The 19,820-nt window shown below is 42.5% G+C and overlaps 1 protein-coding gene across 1 annotated transcript in view; it reads left to right on the top strand.

Moving 5' to 3' along the window:
* Window positions 1-2,261, top strand: part of LOC124798054 (transitional endoplasmic reticulum ATPase TER94) — a 55,211-nt gene extending 52,950 nt beyond the window's left edge. Inside the window, exon 14 of the mRNA XM_047261280.1 lies at window positions 1,028-2,261. Within this exon, the coding sequence (XP_047117236.1) occupies window positions 1,028-1,127 (100 nt within the window). The 3' untranslated portion in view covers window positions 1,128-2,261. The remainder of the gene's footprint in view (window positions 1-1,027) is intronic.
* Window positions 2,262-19,820: the final 17,559 nt, after the last annotated feature.

Raw genomic sequence — 19,820 nt, 5'->3', positions numbered from 1 at the left:
GTGGGAATATCATATTTATGAGGATGTAACAGTGGTTAGGAGGGCAATGAAAGGCTGCATAGGTCGTGTGGGGAAGATATCAGTAGAGAGAATCTAAAGTTCTTCACTAGAGAAATTCATAGCCTTGGCAGAGCAAAGTATTGAGGATGACAGCCAGGTGGAATGTTTGAAATAGTGTGACAACTTGACTTGAAGTTCTGGCTGCTAATTCAAGAAGATAGCAAAAGTATTGACACATTTGTGGCTGGGTGGCGAGGGATGCTTCTGAATTTGAATTTTTTGGAAATGGGAGCAGTAGTAGTCTAGGGTGTAGGGAAGGGAATGTTTGCTATGGAAGGGGGGTAGCTGTAATAGCTTAATTTAATGTTAAAGGTGTAGTGTTGCTGTCTGGGATTATATTGCAGTTGAAATACTATTATTTTTTTCCACAAAACTCCAGCTCGTCCTTACTGCTGCCCTCCTTAAGCTCCTTTCTCCATAGTTATTCAAATTGAACACGCACCAGAGATTCAAACTTATTTGCTTGTTTGTGTGTTTAGTTGCAGGTATTATTAATATATGCATGGTAGGTAAACGGCAGAGAAACTTAAAATTACCAATGGGACGTGAAGTATGCTACTGCCAGTCAATCTGTGTTGGAGTTAGTTTTTGCATTACATTGGGTTTGTGGCAGTATTAGTGTTCAGTTCTAAACAGGTGTTTTCCTTTGTTTGGTATTAACAATAGCCAATATTGTCTTTATGTGGTGTTACCTATTAAGTTGTTACCTGTTATAACTAGATTTTGTGTATCTGTCAAACCTTTTTGAAAATGTGCTACTGTCGTATGAGTAACAAGCATGTTAAATAGGAAGCACTTTAATTGTATTGTTGTGTAATTTTATGTGAAATTGCAGTGGTCGGGCATTTACAGGGTTTTACAAAAGATGTTTGAAGTGTTGGGCTGACTTAGTGATTTGGTACATGAAATGATTTTAAAGATAGAGATACCTCTGTGAACTGTTTTGAAAAGCCATTTTGTTTTTCAGATTCCCAAGTTCTAACCCAGGTAATCCATCACAAGGAGGGAATAGTGGAAGCCAGCCAGGAACTTTCCAAGAAGATGGTGATGATGACCTGTACAGTTAAATGAAGACTGAATAAAAGCAATGAAGTTCAGTTATAATTGTGAAGAAAAATCGATACACAATGTCTGATTGTTCAGTAATAAGGCCAGTTTTCACAGCATACTGTGAAAACGTGTGATATCTGGAAATGTTTGCATTTGTGTACATTGCTTGAGATCATTGTGGTTGCTTCCATAAACTCATGGTTTTAAAACTGTGTGTATGTGTAAGACTCTGTGTATGGAAATGCGAATTGTGCCTAATGTGAATGATAAAATTAAATGCAGAACAACAATAGGTTTCACATTTATTCTTGCAGCATTCTCTGAACTTGGTTTGACACTATCAAACATCTTATATTGCATTAGTGGTTAATGAAGAAGCAGATGTTAATGTAATGCACTATTTTCGAAATTCATGCAAAATATTGATACTACTGATTTTGCTTTGTGGCTGTAATTGTCCTTTTGTAAACTAGTATTTTGAATGTCAAGTGTTCATCATCATGCCAGTACAATGACTGGTGGTTGTTGTAAATATGTGATGGAAACACTTAAATAATTTATTATTTCTGTGATTTTTCCCAGTTTTCGTATTTTAAAATTCATTGCATACTTTTAATTAAGAGTATCCTGTAAGTTTGGAGAATGAATAAACAATGTCACTGTGGTATAGAACTTAGGCAACTGGAACCATTAGCCTTTGTGTTTTCAGTACTTTTTTTTTACTTTTCTAGCAGGGTACTGTCTGTCTGTAGACTGGAACTTTTTAAGTAATTCAGAATAAAGTGTTAAATTCATGAAATCAGTTTTAGTTAAAAACTTGTCGTATTGTTCTTTAATAGGCTATGTTTACTTTCCCTCTCAGATGAAATTACTTGTATTTGATATAATTTCTTGCTTTTAATATTTTTCTTCATTACAATTTGTCCTTTTCCCAGCCTTGGTTAAGTGAGAACACATGCATTGTGATTGCTACGAACATTATCAGCTTTTGTACTCCCCTTTGCCATTTATTTGATGTCATTTTTGACACTGTGGCTGTGTTTATAAAATACTGCAAGCGTTTTTCATCTTAAATTATTTGTTTTAGTTCCGTACTGTCTGGAAAGTGTTAGAGAAACATGTGGTGGATGAAATAAAGTGTGTTTGTGAAACAGGCTTCCAGTTACTCAGTATACTGCACGTTTCTTTTGCCAATTTTGTAATTATTTGTGTTCAAGCCATGTATCATGATCTTGTTTTAATTTGTGAACAGTCATTTGATATTTGAAATGCTGTTGTGAAGAGTCAAAGTAAGTTAACTATAAAAAAAAACACTTTGCATCAAATACTTGCTCATTTTTTGAATGCTATTTGTGGTATACTGGGATTTCATGCGAATGACAATTTTTTGTGGTAATATTTGTTGACGAAATGAATTGCATTGACAGTTAACAGAAGCAGTGGTGGAATTTCTCTTTTTGATGTTACTGTGTTGGGATCAAAGTGGTACTATCGTAAAATGCTAGTAGCCACAAAAGATTCCTGATGTTATTAAAGACTCATAAATAGTGCTGATACAGTTACGCTGTTATGTGAAAGCAGATACTGATGATTCAAGGCAGATTTAAAAAACCATAGTTTGGTATATGTGGAAGCTCTATTGGATGGTATTATGGAGATTAATTAGAAGTTAAAAACCAAAATTTAGGTAGGCTGTTGTTCACAAAGTGTTCTACAATTACATAAAACAAGTAGCACTTGATTCCCAGTAAATTCATGCCAGTAACTATAGAGAGAAAGGAAGAAGACTTAAATAGTCTGTCCATACTATGCATGTGTGCGAGACATTGCCCACTTCAGAGAAAGGAAGGAATAAAGGTAACAATTCGCCAAATAATTCAGGTACGAAGTCATCAGTATGAACATGAAAAAGACTAAGAACATTGTTAGCTTTCATACCAATCTTCATTCAGAGCTGTGAGTACATAAACTATTTGTTCACTCCTTGAAGACACGGCCACTGTGGGTGATTGGTGCTAGCTCATGCAATAAAGGTCAAAGGTATTGAACCAGCTTTCCTTCATTATGAAACTAGTCCAATTTTGTTAGCATGTGGCACTGAGATTGGCAATCTGATCATGTATACAAAAAGTGAGAATCACAATTGAAGTAAACTAAGCACAATTGCCACAACACTGCTAGTGCAATTGCACTGTCTGCTGGGCTATGGTTGGTTGGCAGTCTGAAAAATGAGTACTGATCCAAAACTGCACACCACCCCGTGGCGTTTGTTGTTTCTATCTCGCACCATGCTGAGTGTGTTCTTGAAGAACACAAATGACAAAAATAAAAACACACACACACACACACACACACACACACACACACACACACACACACACTAGTTACCCAGCCCTGCTTCACACAAGTAGCACTAAGTCGAGCACAATAAAGAGTGTGAAATGCAAAGTAAACAAAGGGCACAGGCCTTTGATTATGTATCCTATGTTCTTCTATAGTGTCTCCTACAGATGCAAAGTTAACAGAAAAACCAGCCCTTAAACTATTCTGATGCCATACCTGCATTCGAAATAGCTCCATAAATTGCAGGAAAATTTAAAATGCCTTTAAACGTTCTTGGGTGTTTGTACTTGCCAATAATATAAGGAGTTAACATGTGATAACCTGAAGCACTGGAACAATAACTGTCAACCAACACACCTCCCTCCCCCCACCCCCCCTTTTCTTTGCCAAAGTAGAACTATGCAAACAATAAAGTAGACCCATGACCCATTTCATTGGCATTGTAGATCTGACTAGGTATGGTATTTTAACTAAATTGCAAAAAGTTTTTGTATTTTTCAGCCGCATTTTTATGTGATGATTAAACTCCCCATGTACACCAAGCTTCCGAATTCCACGAAGAGTTTTGAATCTGCAGAGCCAACTGCAAGAAAAAAACACATTTAGTTTCTGGTAAGCCCAAATAATCATGGAGCTGTTTACATTTTTCCATTATCATAGGCCCAGTTGAAGATTTTCCTTCAGAACTTTTGGCACAGAACTGCTTGAACAAAATTTTATGCAACTGTTCTAGTTTGGGCTTTTTCAAAGTTTCTCATGATTCAGTGTCTTTTAATGTGATTGTCTGTGAGGCAGACTTTTGAAGTTAGCCTTTATTTATTTTTAATGTCATAGATTGTTGATGAACCAACTTCATATTGTTTCATAATCTTATATCTATTCTCACCGAGTTACTGATGTCAGGCTTTTGTCATATTGTGAGTGTAATGTGTGCACATTTGACTTTCCCTTTCTTTTGAGAAGTGCTTGGTTGAGAAGACTCTCCCACAATACACAGCACAATTGTAATTGTAATATGGAACAGCACTAATCGTTCTTCCACTGGAAAACACAATTTTTTAATCATTAGACAACTGATGCATTATAGAAGCTGTCTGACAGGTGACTGAAACAACTGTTGGCACTACAAGACTCAAAATTGTTGACTACTGCCAAGCATGAATGTGTTCTGTCAAATGCATCTGAACTATTAAATAGATATGAAGTGATACTGGATTATGAGGCTTTTACTGTATACTGGGTTTACGTTTCTTTTTAACTTTGTAGTTATTTTAAAACAATGACCTGGAAAAAATATTAGGTTATTTCAAATTGTCTTACATCACAGCCTGATGATGTGATAGTTGTCTTTTTGTTGCTCGTCATATGTATTCAACTCACTGCTGCCCATTCAAAGAATTTGCAGTGAATTAAGAGTGCTGATCAGAAGCAGGCAGAAATTGGCAGTGTGAAGATTTGTTTGATCCCCTCCCCCAAATCAACCAACTGAAAAAAGAATGAAACAGCTGTTAAGATATTAGCTGCTGCACACTTAGTGATTGCTTTTTCCCTGGTGGGCACAGTGTGTCAGGCATGAATGAGGCTCTGATGTGGCCACCAGTGGGGATACGGCATGAGGCTTCACTGAGGCCTTGTGGCAGTCAGTGTGTTAAAGAGGTGGGAATTTCAAGCAACTGATAGCAACGAAATTATTTGCTGGACACAAAGATATAAGAAAAGACAATGAAGACCTACTGGAAGGTAAGTAGACAACATCAAAAAACCTAGCTCTTCATATCTGAAGATACTAGTCTGGAAAAGCCTCAAGTGACACTTTTCATTCACTGAATGTCAAATTTCTAATTTTATTATTCCACTAATATTGCCAGGTTGTTCGGAGATTAGCAGTATTATGAAGATTAGGATTACTGGAATACATAGTTGAATCATCTGCAGAATGAGTGCTGCTGCATTTTGGAATGTCATTCGTGTCAATGTAGAAGATTGGTCCAAGTACCATGGTATGGAAGATGATATTTCAAGAATATTCTTGGTGTTGTTACTTTGTCAAAGATAATTATTAGAAAAAGCTGAATGTTTTATTCCAATTTGAATAATTAAGAAACATTTTTATAGAGTACATTAGTTCTATCTAAACTAACAATGTCTGCTTGTGTCTGTATGTGTGGATGGATATGTGCGTGTGTGCGAGTGTATACCTGTCCTTTTTTCCCCCTAAGGTAAGTCTTTCCGCTCCCGGGATTGGAATGACTCCTTACCCTCTCCCTTAAAACCCACTTCCTTTCGTCTTCCCCTCTCCTTCCCTCTTTCCTGATGAGGCAACAGTTTGTTGCGAAAGCTTGAATTTTGTGTGTATGTTTGTGTTTGTTTGTGTGTCTATCGACCTGCCAACACTTTTGTTCGGTAAGTCACCTCATCTTTGTTTTTATATATAAACTAACAAATGTTGTTACTTAGTAATGAAGCTGTTGCTCTAATTCATGCATCCTCAATTGAGCTTCATGCTCTAGATTTATGTTCTGTCACTTGGGTTCTAATGTTTTTGAAATTTCTGCAGAATGGAAATAATATATTTTCAGAATTTTGCCAAGAAAACTTCAAGTTGAGATGTGTTAATATGTTCGGAGAAAGTGGAATTTCTATTAAGTTGAAGGAGAGTGTTTCTATTTCACAAAAATGGTGTGTGTGTTTAGGTGTGTTTAAACAAGCATTGCAGGAGGAAACTAGAGTGTAGAGGATAACTGAGGGAGGGAAATTTTTAAAATCCAGGGGTTTCATGTCATTAGGATGAGAAATGTCACCAAGAGGTCTGACAAATCTTTGTAGGAAATTTGGAAGCTTCTGCAAGCAAAGAAATGCTTCAGAAACTGTCGGATTGCATTCCGGCAAACAGGAGAAATAGCAGCATAGCTGAATTCAGTAGTGCATGCTGGTTGCAAAATGTGTCCTGAATTTGGATATATTAGTACAGTGACTGTATTTGAAAACTTCCAAAAGAAGTAGGGACCGATAAAGCACTTGACTAGAGAAACAACTGCTTATAATGTTCTTGTATGTAGTGTTGACATCTGACTATACACGTGGGAATCTCATTCATTGCTGAGACACACAAGAGTTAACATCCCAGCAAGCTTAAGATGTGGCAGTACACTTTTACTGTTGTATCAATAGTGTATTTAGGTTCATCTGTTTCTTGTTCTTACTTGCAGCTAACAAATTGCTAATAACAATTGTTTAAGTTGCTGGGAGATTGTTCTCTGTGACTATAGTTGAAATGGAAACTAGGGGTCATCTGTGGCATTGCATCATGGCCATACTATCAAGCCAGTTGTGACTAAGATCTTCATCAACAGTGCAAATTGCAGCCCAGTGTAAGGTGATACTCTTGAAATGTGCTTTGAAGATCACTGTCCACAGAATTGTCAGAGGAAGTAGAACATCATTCATTGCATACCATTGTATGATCTCCAATACACAGCAACCAGCAACATAACTTGAGATGCAGATCACCGTCTTCACAACAGCTTGATGATGATGATGATGATGATGATGATTGTGTGGCATAGATAACTGGAAGTCCTCACCTGGCAAAGTTCAGCCGCCAAGTTTCAAGTCTTTCACTCGGCGCCACATTGGGCAATTCGCATGTCGGTGGTGGTGGTGGTGGTGGTGGTGGTGGTGGTGGTGGTAATAACACAGCACCCAGTGGGCAGCATACTCCAACAGCTGGATCGTAAGCAACTCTTAGGGGAAGTAATGTGTTCCTTAGCAACAGGAAATATGCTAGCAGGGATAATACACAGCAGTTAAGACATGGATCCATATGTTGTATTTGTAGAGGGAGAAAGTTACAAAGTGGAAAAGTTATATCCCTGGGAAGAATGTTGTTTTTTGAAAGTATCAATTTACAACATGAAATTCTTAATATCTCAGCTGTTGGCAGAAGCAGGTACAAAATTGAAACTAAAACTGGGCACTCGGCAAATAAGTTGCAGTTGCTTGATACCTTTGTGCAGAAGAGTGTGAAGGCTTGCATTGCTAATTTTCTCATATAGAGGTGGGGTGTTATTTGAGATGTTGATAATGGGACATTCTTGCCAAAATAGTGTGAATTTTTAGGTACCAAAGTGAGAAGATTCCCAAAGAAAGTGATTTGAAGACAGACAGATGAAATACGTTTTCACACCTAAACACATTGTAACATTGAAATTTCAACCACTTCCCCAATAAATATGTGTTTGTGCCTGCACGCGCGCGCAATATACGCTGTCCAGTTGCACTATATGTTCAATCAGTTTTGCAATGCCGTAATGGCCTTACATATTTCCATTTTAGTATACAATGTCATAGTGGTGCCCACTGTGCCAAGTGTACAGGAGCCTATGAACCTTGAGAGTGCTCGTGTAGTAGAGCAGTCAGGTGTTTGCATTGCAGTGAAATCCTACTCCCACCAACCCGTTTCCCTATTTATTAGCAGCACATGGAAGCCATGTACAGTGAATTTTACAGCACTTCTTACCCATTTGATGTTCCATCCCAGTGTCCATCATTTGTGCAGGTTACTGCCAATGTTCCTACAACTCGAATGCTCTCCCTAGTGAATGGCCTTCGGTATGTGAGAAACCAGGTGGTGTGAATATGATGGAAAAAAGGCTACTGCAGGGGTGTAAGCAAGCAGTTATGTCAATTCCAGCTTCCATGTCTTACAAATATAAACATCACTCGTATTCCATACCAGCATGGCTGTTCTGACATGTTAGATGAATTCCAGGGTCCACTGAGTCCCATATACGAAACTATCCAAATCTTCCCATTCCTCTGGCCAAATTTCAGCCAGACTGAGAAGCTGTTATTAACAGCTTTTGTGCTTTTAATGCTGCAGATCTTTATTTCATTAAAAAACGAAACAGATATGGTAGCATCACAGGCTCGTAAACATAATGCTGTTGAACACTTCTGCAAATCTGACAGGGGCTTTTAAAGTCCTCCACTGGAATGTACAATTGGCTATCTCGGACAGAGAAAGTTTTTATAGGGAACTTAGCAGCAACCGCATATCCATATCTTGTATTTGTGGAACTTGATTTAAGCCATCCCATTGAATATAATTCAAAGGTTATGCACTGTTAAGATGTGACTGAGAGGACGGAAAAGGAAGCGTAGCCATTTTAATTAGGGGCACAGTTCACTTTAAAAAATATGACACCAATCTTAGGACAACAGACTGCCAAGCAGTGGCCACTGTAATTTACCATTATCACCATTTACAAACCTCATTAGTGAAAATTCAGAAACATTGCTCTGGATCAGATTATTGGCCAGCTTGAAACTTTATTTCTCCTTTGTGCAGACTTCCAATGCATACCACTCTGTATAGGGTTGCGAGACAGACAACATAGATGACAGTGAGGAGTACAACACTCTTTTAATGTGCTGGGCTCACTGGGGGATGACTGAGATGGTGACAGGTCCAGGGCAAACACTGTTAAGTTACAAAGAACCTTATTGATTTTGGTACATGTAATAGTGAGATAGGCAAGCTCCCTCGCTGACCCTAGGTAGGGCTGATGGATGGGCAGCAGCTTCCACCTGGTGCTGGTGAGCTGGTGTGACCAGATGTCCCAGTTTTGCCAGGACAGTCCCAGTTTTCACATAAATATCCAGCTGTCCCGAGAAAATCATTGAACATATAATTGTCCTGATTTTTAATCTAGAAACAAAATATGTGCAATAATATTTCTCATTTAATTAAATATTTGTGAGAAACAAATATCATAGAAATAGACTATAGAAATATGTGTTTCCACAATACCTCCCAAAAGTCTGCTGCATTTGGTCTAACTTGTCTTGTGCCTTAAGAAAGAGTTAGAGCTTTATCCCAGCCTACAGTCTGCCAACTTTCCACTTTATGGCCCTAGAGACAAGTGAAATCAAAACCATAGTTTCTAAAGGAACATCACTTAGACTATTTCTTCTAATAGGACTGCCACCATATGCAAGTTAACTGTGTGAAGAATATGAGCAGTGCGATATGTGTTGGCAGTGCTCGTAAAATATTATTTAGCATGTGTGCACACTTGCCCTAACAGTATGCAACCAAACAAAATATTAAATTTTAGTGTGAAATCTATAATTTATATCTGATCAGTAATATTACAAAGATTTTAGGATTAACAAATTTTAGCCAAGTACCTAGTAAGTAACTAAACATTTTAGAAAATAATCCAGGCTATTAGAGTATAAAAGGTATAAAATAGTCTTTTTATGTATTGAGAAAATAGTTTTATTTGTTTGTATGTTCCTACATGTTCCTTTTCAGTTCACAAAATGAAGTTACATTCTTGCTGTGGCATTTTCAGCTGCTGCATCGTCATAGGCCTGTTATTGGTCTCAAAAGTATCAGAATAATTGTCAAGAAAGGTAAGTGAAATTGTAGTAATGTAGTTAGGTATAAAATATAAACACAAGTTTCCCAGGTTTTACTCTTTGAAACCTGGTCAACCCATGCTGAACTGGCACCTCATGGTGCAGAGGCCAGCAGCCTCTGTAGGCTATGGGTGCTAACGTCAATGTCATGTTTTCTGGTGCTGTGATGGTGCCACACTCAGGAGATGGCTCCACATGTGGCCATGATGGCAGCATGTGGAATCAGCTCTGTGCTACTTCTCTCAGTATCATTTAGGGCCGACAGCTCCTCATCCCACTTGGGTTGTCGCAATGGAACGCGAAGACACTTGTGTGTGGGGTACAACTCTCTGTTCTCGGAGGCAGTAGTCAGCCGGTGTTGTGGCACTGAGTCCCACTAGGAACTCAGTGTCAGAGCCGGTAGATCAGCAGGGTTGACATATCAAGTCCAGTGAGTGCAGACAACAGGCACAGCCCAGTCATGGCTGCAGAAGGCGGAGCCCAGTCGTCTCACTGCATGGCATTGTGATGGTGTTGCTGGCTTTTGGCCATGACAAGTGATTCCTACCTTAAATCCAGACTTGTTTCTGTGCCTCCGGTACCTATATGTTTCAGTAAAGTCACATTGCTAAAACGAGACTTGTCCCAGTGTGGTGACACCATCCCACTTGCTACACAGTTATAGCTGTAAAACACTGTTAACCATTGAGCTCAGCTATCCTCATTGCGCAATCCACTGGCATGTCTGTTGTAACTCACATGTTGTCACACAAGCGGCTACTGATCTGTAGCTGTTAAAGCAACATTCTGTGGCAGTTCCATGCTACTTTTCCTTATTTTTGTTAAAGACAATTAAATTTCCAACCAGATATTGGGTCACAACACTACACTGTCCTCTGCTGTGGAGACCTAGTCCCTCTGGTCTTACCCTGGCCCAGAACTCAATTTTAAGTACTTCTACTCTTAATCTCTAAAACAAGTACCTAACGCTAAACAAGCTATTCTTAACTACTACGCAAATTAGTGTGTTCATTCCTGACTCCATAAATCTATCTTTCATCTCCCGCTTGTGGTATCCAGTTTACAGAAACCTGTGTTGGTCTTCTGGACAGTTCTTTGTTTCAAATACCTGAGAGCTGGACAGAACAAATTCAGAGTTGCCACAGCCCTTGGAATTTCAACACTCAGTCACAGTTTCTAGACACCTACCATTCCCATACTGTTGCACATGCTGCAACAATTGCTCCACAGTGATCTGCTCCTCCTGGGCTGCTATTATTCGGCTTAGTGAATGGTCTAGACTAGGTTCCCAGGTGTTGTTAAGGAAGGTAAGGTTTTGTTTGCACTGCATCTCTAAGGGTTTGTGTAGCCAGTACAGCTAAATGTGTCACATTTAGTAGAGTAATCCCTATCATAGTGGCTGGCAAATGAAACCTGAGTCCCAAAACATAGTGCTGTTGATCAGTAATCCAGTGCCTCATAATTCCACATGTCTCATTCATATTAATTTCCCTTGTTCATAACAACTGTCACTATCTCATCGTAAACCAAGTACTCCAATGCAAACATGTTTCCGAAAATATGGTTCCATTTTAATCACACCTTTCAGGCAAGGACATTCCTCTGTTTTACCCCTGAAGAGTTGAATGATACCTGTACTCCTGCTCGTCACAATTTCACACATCAGGCATATAGTGACTACCCCGCTCTGGCATTGCTGGAGTTCCCCTCAGTCATTACCATGTGTTGATCCCCTTCTTCCGCTAAAAGCAGCACCCCTTCCTCTCTTACTTGCATGAATTTCCCACATTCCACTGACTTCATTGGATAAGTGTGCACTGTGTAACCTGTGAACACCGTGTGGTAGCACGCTACCAGTACCTTCATCAATAAGGGCAATCGCACCATGGTGGTAAAATGGAAAATTCTGGCTGCCCAGCTCTACCACTAGCCATCAGTTCAGTGGCAATTCTCCATACACCTTCCTCAATCCTTTCAAATACTATTCAGGTGACTGCAAAACAGGACTTAACTGCCCACTTGATGGATTGTTTCCTGCAGACTCATTAACTCCACCCTGGCGTCCCTGACACTACCCCCAGGGATTGCAGTAGTCCTATTAATGTTAGTCTTGCATCCAGTACCCACAGTCAAGCTTGTACTGCTTCCAAATCTGGGTTAGGAGTGCTATTTGAGGCCCTGGCATGGTCCGCAACTTCCTTAGTTTATGGCAGAATATGTGTGTGTTGTTAAGTACGCAACTTTCTTGAGTTTGTGATCTGCATAGAGTGCCACTCCACAGTTACTTTATTTGCCTCTGCTAATCTCCTTGCGGTCTCTGCTGTTTCACTCAACTTGCTTATGTCACTTGCATCTGCCATCCTGAAGATGGTCTTTAATATTCTATTCCCAGCATCTATCTGTCCCACTTTTACTCTGCTGGATTTGTGCAGAACCACTCCACCTGCACCTGCTCCTTTTATCATCCATATGTCTCAAATTCCCTTGCTCCTTCGAGACGTCTCACAGCCTCCCACTGCTGACCACTAAACACTTCTTTCAACCTCCAAATTTCATTCTGCAACTCCCGCACATTAAACACAAAACCTAATGACTGCTGTGGCTGTATAACACTGTGTCTGGTTACCTGGAAAATGTAACTCTGCCCAGGTGATGATACTGCAGTGTGCTCACTCAACCTCAAGCCAAGAGGTACAGCACTTCCAAAACTAGCATCCTTGTCCTTCACTATCTCCTGTATGGCAAACTGCGGACAGGGCCTAGTATCATCTCTGCTCACCCAGAAGCCTGATGTCTCTGAACAGCAAGTCTCATTATACTTATGATAAAACCGACCGTACACAAACATATAATGTTATCCGAAACAACAGTAATACCCTAGCTATACTAAAGAAAAATGTTCAGTAATTGCAGAAGTCACACCCCATATCAGTTAATTTCTTGGCCTTAAGGCAAATGAGCCTGATGTTTCTGGACCTCTCTCTCCTGTCACTCACTCTTGTACTGCTGCTTTTTTATTTCTCTCCTCGCCTTCATTAATGCCTCTCGTGAAATTGCCTACCACGCACATTTGAATGGTCATAGGCACCCATCATGCACAGTTGTTGCCCTTGTTGGCAGCTGCAGCTTCACATTTACTGGTGATGTAGATTCAGTTTCTTGGTATGGGCACTTGTACCGGGTTACAAATTTCATCATCTTTCCCTTCAGGGTATATAGGCTCGACAACTTTATATTGAAGTAATGTTCCCACCCATTTCACTGCCTTTTCCTCTTTCTCCAATGCCTTACTATTTGCTCAGTGGACTTATCTCCATACTTCCCTTCCCGTTGCAGCAAACTCGCATACTGCCTCTCCTTTCATGCCACCTTCTTCCCATACATCACTTCAAATGCTGACAACCCTGTACTAGTGTGTACTTCGGAGTTGTATGCGCTCATCAAGTAGAATAGATGCATATCTCAGTCCAAATGGTGAGTGTTCACGTAATAACTAAGCATCTTTCCAACTGTTCAGTGAACTCTTTCAGTTCTCCCATTAGCTTGTGTGTGAAGTGGACTGTTTCTCAGATTTTTCACTTTTAGTAACTGACACATTTCTTACATCAGGTCTGACAAGAAGTTCGCCCCTGGTTCGTAATTATCATCTCCGGCATCCTGAACTTCAATAGCCATGTATTTACCAACGCATGTGCACCGTGACTGCCTGTTGGTCCAATATCAACATCATCTCAATGTTGCAAGAAAAATGGTCTGGATGGTCAGCTTAAAACAGTAAACTGCTGGTGTTTCGTTGAATTAAACGGAATAGTTTCATTGCTTCTGGCAGCCTCTGTAACACTACCTGCATGAGATTCAAATCTGCTCACTGTGCACAGTCCATGCAATTCCTGAAATAGTCAAACTCATCTTTCCTTCCCTTCCACCAATATTTTCTCAGTTCATCGCCCTGCATCTCCATGGCCCGATAAAATGTGACCATACATATCATACTCCATTTCTAGTTTGGTCACCACCACCACTTGTGGTCCCAGTTTTCTCTCTACATAATAAGCCAAAAGTTCATGCTAAACCACTGTTGCTTACACTCTTCGTTTGCACTTAGTGCCACTTGCCATTCCGCAAGGCCCCCCAGGGGGGCCACAGTCCTTTTGTGGGTACGTGTGTGGCGCGCACGGGGCCCCGAGCTATTGCAGTCTCCTTTCCTTTCCAGGCTGCATTACCATCGCTGTTCCTCTCCCTCCCTATCCTTACTCCTTTATCCCTGTCCCCTCTTTTCCCTCTTAGTGGACTTCTTTATGTTGGCCTGGCTATCGTCCTGGCTTTTTTTTTTTGTCTGTGCTATTGTTTAGAGTGTTGTTCCCATCTCTTTTTCAGCGTTTTTGGTCCCCTTGGGGTTTGACCTCCATTCCCAAAATTTTCCCTTCAGTATGAGCCATTTGGGGATGAACTCCCTACCTAGCTTCCATCGTGCAGGTTCCTCTACCCCCCACCGCCCCCCCCCACCCCCCCTGTTTCCCTTTGCACCCTGGCCCCCCTCCTGCTAGGTCACCAGCACAGTAGCCAGTCCGTGTGGTGGGGCTGTTACGTACCCACTTGGCTGAGCCACCGGAAACCACAGGGATCACACTGCTAGTACCTGAGCTGTTAATGCCTCGTGTATGCCCAGGAGTCGATGCTCATCACTTTGGGGCACCAGAACTCCCGGCAATGGCCGCCATGCCAGACGGCCCTTGCTGTGGCTGGGTGGCGCCCACGGGGTGAGCCCCTGATTGGAGTGGGTGGTACTAGGGCGGACGCCTCGCGCATGAAGCAACAAAAGCTTCACCATCCTGGCCATTCTGTGGCCGTCTCTAAGAGTGGTAGCAGACGTGACACTCCTTCTGATCCTTCGGCCTTCTCCTCCCTGGCCGCCCCCTGGGAGGAGGGTCAAGCTTGCCAGCTTGGGTTGAAACCTTTCTCTCGGTACCTGGTTTGTACCAGGACGGATGACGGAAGTTTTGCCACGACCAAGCCTTTGTTTTTTGTGGAGACGATTGAAGATACGTATGGCGAAGTGGAATCAATGAGTAAAACGTGGTCCGCTGCTTTGCTCATAAAGACATATTCTGCTGCCCAATCTGACACCCTGCGTGCTTGTGACCGTCTCTGTGACGTCCCAGTCTCTGTCACACCCCACCAATCTTTGAACTCAGTACAGGGCATTATTTTCCATCAAGATCGTCTTCTCCAAACTGACGAGGAGCTCCATCCTCTGAGCGAAGGTCAAGGTAATGGTGTATCGGTGTGATGTAAAACCTTATATTCCACCACCAATGAGATGCTTTAAATGCTTACGGTTTTGACACGTCTTCCTGTTGCAGCACTCTGTGGCTCCCCCTCCCTCGCTGGAGAAGTGCTCCCCTCCTTCGGCGGCCGCTGGTACTGGAGCTCCCTCCAGGGATTCCTCTTCCCGGCACCCCCCCTGAAAGGCGATCTACGGCTCCACATTGGCAGCACGATCCGTGGCCGGCTGGTACCAAGATTGCCCGGTGTAATTCCATGCCCGCCCTTGCTGAAATCTGCCCTTCTGTTCCTTCCCATGAGAAGAAGCAGAAACATAACAACAAGGGCGAGGCACCTCCGGTACCCCCTGAGGTGCAGCCTTCCCCTCCTCCAGTCAGTGAACCATCAGAGTCTGACCCCACCTATATGGATATTACCCCATCCTTATCGGTGATGGATGACAACTCGGCAGCTTGGCCAACTCCGGTCCCTTCGCTTCCCCTTTGGACTCCAGCTTGAGAATCCTCCAGTGGAGTTGTAATGGCTATTTGTGTCACCTCCTGGAGTTACAGCCCCATCTTTCCTTCTACTCTGCCGCTTGTATTGCGCTCCAGGAGACCATTTTGTCAATTCTTACTCAACCGCCCTTTGTGCTTTCCACGCTTTGTCAGAACTGAATTGGCCCTTTGCGGGCTTCTGGTGGTGTTTGCACCTTGACCTGCAAGGACATTGTTAGTAAAAGGGTTCCCCTCCATACCACTCTGGAAGCCATTGCTGTCAGGGTCCATCTGGCCACTCTACTCACAATCTGTGATCTCTACCTCCCACCTGACAGGCCGCCCACATCCCATGCCCTCACCACCCTCCTTCAACAACTCCCTTCCTGTTATTAGGGGACTTTAATGCTCACAACGCTCTTTGGAGTTGATTACTGGCCTGGGCAGGACAGTTGAAGCTGTTCTGGCAGGTCTTGACCTCTGTTTTCTAAAAACAGCCACTCCCACACATTTCAGTGTGGCACACGGCACGTTCTCTACCACTAACCTCACCATCTGCAGTCCTGGCCTTCTTCCCTCCATTCAGTGGTGAGTCCATGATGACTTATGTGACAATGACCATTATCTGATTGTTTTGACCTTCCTTCAGTGTCTCTCACTCCATCCCCACCCAGGTGGGCCATATCTAAGGCTGATTGGGGTGCCTCCTCCTCTGCTCCCATCCCCCCTGTATTGCCACATGGGAGTGTTGATGAATCTACTCAGACTTTGACTGCTGCCATCTTTTCAGCAGCTGTTTTAGCAATCCCTTCTTCCTCAGGTTCCCCACGCCAGAATATGGTCCCTTGGTGGGCTCCGGAAATTGCTGCATCCATAAAAGACCACCACCGTGCTCTTCAACACTTCATGCGGCACCCTTCTACTGCTGTTCTTGTGGTCTTTAAACGACTCCGCGCCCGGGCCCACTACCTAATCAAATTTCAGAAACGGATTTGCTGGGAATATGCAGCTGCCATAGGACCACACACCCCCCCTCTTCACAAGTCTGGATAAAACTCAGGCGAATTTTTGGCCACCGTCCTCCCCCCAGGGTTGCAGGAATTTCTGTGCATAGTGTTGTACTTACCAATCCGGACTTTGTAACAGAAAATTTCGCTCAACACTTTGCTCAAGCTTTGGCATCGGCTCAGTATCCACCCACGTTCCTCCTCCTGAAAGAGCACTCGGAATGACTGCCTTTGTCTTTTGTTTCTTGCTGCTCGGAGCCATATAAAGCTCCATTCAGCGAGTGTGAATTTGCCAGCATCCTAGACCCCATCCACCACTGTGGGGTCCGACTTGCGACTGGTACCTTCCAGACTAGCCCCGTACTTAGCCTTCTGCGAGTTTTGCGCCATTAACAGCTGATATCTTATGTGCTCTGCATTCACTGCACCCCAAAGCACCCTAATTATGGTCTCCTTTATCCAGAAATGGAGATCACCCTGCCGCAGCAGCGGCCACTATATGGGCTTATTCATGGCTGTCCGCATTCAGTCGCTCTTTTCTGTACTCCAGCAATTCCCTTTACCACCTCTCTTCTGTGCACACGCACATACCCCTCCTTGGTGCGTCTCTCGGCCCAGCTCTGTCTTGATCTCTCAATCGATTCAAACGATTCTGTCCCTCCAATGGCTCTTTGACACCAATTCTACTGTCTCCTCAGTACATTCCAGGGTTCAGAAATGATTTATACAGATGGCTCCATGGTTTCTGGACACACTGGTTTTGCTTACACCTATGCACAACGCACAGAACTTCGTTCCTTGCCAGATGGCTGTAGTGTTTTCACTGCAGAATTGGTAAACATCTTGTGTGCACTGGACAATATCTGCTCCTGCTCAGGACCATCCTTCACTATCTGTAGTGACTCATTGAGCAGTTTGCAAAAAAAAAATGGCTCTGAGCACTATGGGACTCAACTGCTGAGGTCATTAGTCCCCTAGAACTTAGAACTAGTTAAACCTAACTAACCTAAGGACATCACAAACATCCATGCCCGAGGCAGGATTCGAACCTGCGACCGTAGCGGTCTTGCGGTTCCAGACTGCAGCGCCTTTAACCGCACGGCCACTTCGGCCGGCTAGCAGTTTGCACACTATCAGCCAGTGCTTCCCTCGCCACCCGTTGGTCATTGCTATTCAGGACTCCCTTTTTCTCCTTGCTCATCGTGGATGCTCGTTGGTTTTCATTTGGACCCCAGGCTATGTTGGGATTCCTAGCAATGAACTTGCTGATCGACTGGCTAAGTTAGCTACTACCAGGCCATCTCTGGCTACTGGCATTCCAGAAATAGACCTCCACTCAGCATTACATCGTCAGGTTTTGGGCCTTTGGGATGCAGAATGGCACACTCTTTCTTCGCCGAACAAGCTCAAGGCGATTAAGGATTCTACAACTCCGTGGCGGTCCTCCTCCTGTGCCTCTCGTAAGGCCTCTGTTGTTCAATACCGACTCCGCATCGGCCATACTTGGCTGGCTCACGGTTATCTCCTCCGTCATGAGGACCCCCCTCTCTGTCGTTGTGGATTGATGTTGACTGTGGCTCACATCTTACTGGACTGCCCCAACTTAGCCACCCTGTGACGGACTTTTAGCTTTCCAGACTCGCTACCCCTGGTGTTGGCTGACAATGCCTAAATGGCAGATCTCGTTTATGTTTTAATCGTGATGGAGGTTTCTATCGCTTTATTTAAGGGAGGGACCTTCCACCTTATCAGTGAGTGGAAGGGATGGCAGGCCCCCTTCGCCACGACTGAATTGGCTTCAACTGGGCTTGGTGGTTCAACCCGACCCTCTGCCTTCCCACTCCTTTCCTTATGGGGTCTGTTACGTCTTGAGCATCTCTCTTGTCTTCTGTGATTCTTCCTTCACGCCCCTGTCATTAGTCACTTTCTTTCCCTCACCTCTTCTTTTGTCCTTTTCCTTTCCTTCCTGTCAATAGTTTATCATTTTGTGGATATTGTAGTTCCCTCTTTTTAATGTGGGATTTTATCGGTTTTAGTTAATCTAACGTCAGAGGGACTGACGACTGCGTAGTTTGGTCCCTTCTCCAACCAACCATTCCCCAAGGTTGTGACCTTGTGCCTGTATAACAGCTGTTTTTGTGCTTAACACATCTGTTTCTTTTCTGGTTTGTGGATTACTTTGTACTCAAATTGACTGAGTTTTAATGCCCACCTTGTCAATCCACTGGATGGGTTCTCCAGACCAAGTGACTACTTCAAGCTGGCATGGTTTGTCACTACTTTGAATTCCTTCCATATGGGTAACTCTGGAAGTACGTCTACATCTACATCTACATGGCTACTCTGCAAATCACACGTAAGTACCTGCCAGAGGGTTCATTGAACCACCTTCACAATAATTCTTTATTATCCCACTCACGAACAGTGCACAGAAATAACAAACACTTGTGTCTTTCCGTGTGTGCTCTGATTTTCCGTATTTTATTATGATGATCATTTCTCCCTGTGCAGGTCAGCATCAACAAAACATTTTCACATTTGGAGGAGACAGTTGCTGACTGAAATTTCGTGAGATCCCGCTGAAATGAAAAACGCTTTTGTTTTAATGATTTCCACCCCAAATCCTGTATCATGCCTATTACACTCACTCTATTATTTCTCAATAATACAAAACGCGCTCCCCTTCTTTGAACTTTCTCAGTGTATTCTGTTAATCCTCCATGGTAATTATCCCACGCTGTGCAGCAGTACTCCAAAAGAGGATGTACAAGTGTATGTAGGCAATCTCTTTACTAGATCTGCAGCATCTTGTAAGTGTTCTGCCAATAAAACATGATCTTTGGTTCATCTTTCCCTACAACATTTTCTTTGTGTTCTTTCCAATTTAAGTATTTAGTTGAATTTGTGGCCTTTAGATTTGACATATTTATTGTGTAATTATTTTTAGCACTCATGTGGATGACCTCACACTATTCATTATTTAGGGTCAGTTGCCAGTTTTCACACCATACAGATATCTTACGTGAATCATTTTGCAATTGGTTTTGATCTTCAGTTGACATTAGTAGACAATAAATGACAGTATCATCTGCAAACAGCTTAAGACAGCTGCTAAGATTTTCTCCTAAATCATATAGAAAAGGAACAGCAGACAGCCTATAACACTGCCTTG

This window comes from Schistocerca piceifrons, chromosome 5, assembly GCF_021461385.2.
Source record: "Schistocerca piceifrons isolate TAMUIC-IGC-003096 chromosome 5, iqSchPice1.1, whole genome shotgun sequence".
Classification (NCBI taxonomy): Eukaryota; Metazoa; Arthropoda; class Insecta; order Orthoptera; family Acrididae; genus Schistocerca; species Schistocerca piceifrons.
This window is presented reverse-complemented; position numbering and strand designations above follow the sequence as displayed.